The 4,558-nt window shown below is 47.4% G+C and overlaps 1 protein-coding gene across 1 annotated transcript in view; it reads left to right on the plus strand.

The window, feature by feature from the left end:
* alpha-PheRS (phenylalanine--tRNA ligase alpha subunit) overlaps nt 1-4,413 on the plus strand; it is a 30,977-nt gene extending 26,564 nt beyond the window's left edge. The window contains exons 5-6 of the mRNA XM_084577090.1: nt 1,907-2,456; nt 3,928-4,413. Coding sequence (XP_084433216.1) covers nt 1,907-2,456; nt 3,928-4,033 — 656 coding nt within the window. The 3' untranslated portion in view covers nt 4,034-4,413. The remainder of the gene's footprint in view (nt 1-1,906; nt 2,457-3,927) is intronic.
* Nucleotides 4,414-4,558: the final 145 nt, after the last annotated feature.

Below are 4,558 nucleotides of genomic sequence, written 5' to 3' on the forward strand. Positions count from 1 at the left end.
ACAGGGTAATAGCGGGGGTGACAGTAGGAGCACAATTCTCTATTATTGTGCACACGCTCCGCTATTACTCTATCCCACTAACGGATAGGATCGCCGTATTCTAAAGCTCGCTAATGATCACTCGATTGTATAGCCCAAAAGACGAGGATCAAAAGAACAAAAGACAGGCGCCGAATTCAACTAAGGTTCATTGACGAAGTCTGCAGAAATAATGCAATTCGCTTTTCCTTTTCACTCGTACTAAGATTGCACTGTGCAATCATGTTGACACCCTGTTTTGTGTTCAGTCAAGCTAGCCTACTGCAGCCTAGTCCAACACCCCACGCTCGGCGGGTAAGAGCAATCGGGTTTGTGGCTCTACAGCGGTAACTATACTTCGTCTCACAAGATATCTGCAGCCCTGGGAAAGGCAGAGGAGCCCTTTCAATTGTGCTCCTAAGTGCCTCTCGCCCGTGCGCACTATAATAGAGAATTGTGTTCGTACTGTCACCCCGCCAATTTGAGGGGGCGAGAGGCGCTTAGGAGCACAATTGCCTATTGTACGCCTGATCCTGGTTGGACCGGCTGGGGTGCCTCTGCCTTTCGCTGTGCTGCAAACATCTTGTGAGACTTGTGAGACGAAGTATAGGCAAGAGAGGGAAGGCTCTTGACTCATTGTCGGGGAGCGTATTGTTCGGAGTAGTGGTGCGGTGGGTTGAAGAGGGGAGTTCAATGGGGCAGCCCATGCTGCGCAGGACGGGGACAAAACCCCTCCCCTTCTCTGCCTTGACACTGCTGTGGAGCCATAAAAACTTTTGAAAGTCCGCGCAGCAACACAAGAAAAGCGTTCAGGCAGCGCAAGTTGAGAGGGCTGGGTACTCAGTTCCTCACTCATGGATTAGTGGCGTAGCCTGGTGGCAGAATCTGAACTACATCCAAGATGGCGACCGTGGAACCGCCACCTTAAACCTACATGCCCATATTTGATTTGTACTGCAGAGCATCTGCATATCTCCTCACCTTGGGCGTCGAAATTCTCTTCTCGGTGGGGCTTAGTGGCCTGATGACCCTCGTAACTTTTTTCATTGCCGTAACTGCTTCGGTATTGTCCATAACGGCAGCTACACATGCACTGACTGGTCTGCGGAACGGTCATCAGTGCATCGTTTTAGTGGCATATAAAACACACCACATTTTTCTGCAACAGCTTTGAGGCATTTTCTCACCAAAAAATTTTATTTAGTGTCTCGGGCAGTGTGTTAACAGGACCACATAGCCAGAAACACGAGAACTGAAGAGCCTGAGGTACATTACAAAGTAGGAGAGCAGCAAATGTGATGACCTTCCTATCGCTGCAGGAGTGGTATCGAACTGTGGCGCCATGGAATGTCCTCGCACCCAATAATTATTCTTTCAGATTGAATTAATAGAGATTCAGTTCTGGCTCTTGCTAGATGATTTATTCAATATGTAAGGAGCTATGAAAAACACAGGCAGTGTCGCCAGTGCAGGAAACTGATGATAAAGGTGTGCTAAGAGGAACAGTTAGCTACTGTTTATCTATCAATTTTGGTTTGTGGCTCTATGAAAGATAAGCTGGATGTAAGGAGCAGCATAGTCAAATCCCAGCTCATCGCTTTGCTACCATTGGTCATTTAAAGTTTACAATGCTAGTGTGTGATGAAGGAAATTTATTTTGGTATCCTGATGCTAATTAGTTAAATATTCGTTAAGTGCAGCAAGAACCATATGCTCCACTCACTGTAATGATGCTAGGCAACTGGGTTGTAAGGAAGCTCTGCAGTAAATTTTTTCCCAGCCTCATGCCTCCTCTAAGCACCTGCTGTTAAGTGTACATGGGTGACACATAGTTTGGTTATGGTCTGAGACCAAGTCATCATCTGCCTGAGGGCGCATTGCATTGCAGAGCCCAGGGAATGTCGGCAGCTGCCCGAGCCAGAGTATGTAGAGGCCGTCCGGCGGGTGCATGCCGAGGGTGGCCATGGCTCCCTTGGCTACCAGGGTCCGTGGCTGGAGAGTGAGGCACGCAAGAACCTTCTGCGCACCCACACGACGGCCGTGAGTGCCCGCATGCTGCATGCGCTGGCTGCCCAGCAGCCCTTCCAGCCCTGCAAGCTGTTCAGCATTGACCGGGTGTTCCGCAACGAGACGCTAGATGCCACACACCTGGCCGAGTTCTGCCAGGTGGAAGGCCTGGTGGCCGACCGTGGTCTGACGTTGGGCCACCTGCAGGCCCTCATTGGGGGCTTCTTTGCGCGCCTAGGCATGGAGCGGGTGCGCTTCAAGCCAGCCTACAACCCCTACACGGAGCCCTCCATGGAGGTGTTCGCCTTCCACCCGGGCCTCGACCGTTGGGTCGAGGTGGGCAACTCGGGGCTCTTCCGGCCCGAGATGCTTTTGCCCATGGGACTGCCACCTGACGTGCGCTGCATTGCCTGGGGGCTTTCGCTTGAGAGGTGAGTGGGGCGGCATTCAGCACGGTCAACAGTCGGTGAGGCCAAGGAGAGCATAGGCGATTTTTATTTTTAATTTTTAGTTTTGCAATTGACCTGAATACAATTGTAATCAGTTCAGGGTAAACGATAATTAAAATGATGTATGTTGGCTTCTTTCCTTCATGAATCATAACAAGCCCCTGATTTCCGCTTACACACACACACACACACACATATATGTACACCGGGTATTATTTTTAACACACACATATATGTACACCGGGTATTATTTTTAACTGTTTATAGGTTATTTTAAACCCTGCGAGAGGTAAGTCAGTATGGTCACTGCAGGCGGATTGTATAGAAAGGCAGACATTTTGTATATACTCCCTAATTAAGCAATTTTATCTTTGGGCATCATTACTTTGAACACTAGAGCGAGTCTTGTATTGGTGTTTACAGGTGTTTCAGAAACTGATGAAAGTGATTTTTGTTTTGAAGTGGCCGTAAAGTTGAGAAGTGGCCTTCTTTTATTTTTGGTGTTTAATGAATGCATGTAGCTGGCATTCCATGAGCTGCCCAACTTTCCAAGAGAGTGGCATGCAGCCAACTGATGGCTGTTGACGTGTGAGGTTGTTATGCTAGCTGCACAGTGATCGCAGTGCTTTGTGCCAAACTGCACCACACACAGACTGCTGCACCATCGTGTGCCAGACAGGCATTTTAGCAACACATTGGGTCAGGCCTGTGTTCTAGAAGGCTAAACGCAAAAGAAGAAAAAAGGAACAAAAGAAAAATATTTGGCCAGCATCGCCATTTTTGAAAGAGCGTTACACTGCTGAACACAAACATGAAAGCAAGCTACTGTGAACCCAGTGTTCATTTGATGCCTGTGTGCATCTGACCTCTGAGTGACGTCCCTTTTCTTGCTAGAAGGCAAATTACAGGATTATTTATGGCTGTTTCCACTTGAAATTGCCTGTCACCCCAGTGTGTGGTTTGCACTATCATGTTGACAGTTTGGCATACATATCTATACGTGAAGGTCAGTTTAGTGTGCAATCCTGTAATGAAATGGCCTTGCAATGTATGTATGCAGAATGTGTGTGTAAAATTATGCATGTACATACCTGATGATGGGCTCTTCTTATTCTATATAAAAGTGCTGGCTTTGTGACAAAAAAAAGGATGATACACGTAAGCATGTGCATCCTATCAAGCTGTGACATGGTGTTCAGGTGGTAATTGCACCGGTTTTTTGCTCAAGCATACTGTGTTGTTGGCATTTCTCACTATGCAAAAAGCCTATGCACTTCAGTCACTGTTAGACTATGGAAAGACTGAATGGTACGAGGTGGTGGGTATTGATACTAATTCATTTCATCTCATCTCTTGACTGCTTTTTATATTGCAATCTTCGACCCTTTGTTTCATCTACACATTCTTCTGCAGCGTGATCAGTGCTGTAATGCTGCAATTGCTTGGTATGCAGGCCCACCATGATAAAGTGCGGGTTGAACAACATCCGAGACCTGGTTGGACCCCGTGTTGACTTGGACATGGTGTACCGTAACCCCCTGTGCAGATTTGTCCGCTAAAGTGCACGTAATGGACCGGTGTGGGCCAAGCCCTTTATTGACTGATCGCTTTCAGTCTGCCAGTCTGGTGTGTGTCTTTGAGACACTTCAAGGCTGATGCAGTGCACTGCCAAGCTATCAACGCTTGAAGCATATTTGCAATGAATGCTCGCATAAGTGGTGCACCAGGCCTCAATGCAGAAAATGATCAATGCTCAGATGCTGTGGCAGCACGATTCCACAGACTCATTTATGCATAAAGCACTCTCAGTCCTCGCATCTGGAGTATTTGCTAATGTTGTTTGGGCTTTTGCACTGTGAAGTTTTTGGCGAAGTCGATGAAACTGCATTGTGTGACACAATTTTGCTGCATTTTCATAAAATGGGTTTGTATTTACTGCGTTTCTGTGCTGTCCTTTGGCATGCACCAGTTAAGCAGTTCACCTCTGCATTTCCATCACAAGTCAGGTCTTCCAGTAGGCAAGATATTTCCAGCACATTACACAGGTTTGGAATGGTATCCTCTGTGGCTAGCAGACGTGCTGT

Source organism: Amblyomma maculatum, chromosome 8, assembly GCF_055883805.1.
Source record: "Amblyomma maculatum isolate TAMU_Amacu chromosome 8, ASM5588380v1, whole genome shotgun sequence".
Taxonomy (NCBI): domain Eukaryota; kingdom Metazoa; phylum Arthropoda; class Arachnida; order Ixodida; family Ixodidae; genus Amblyomma; species Amblyomma maculatum.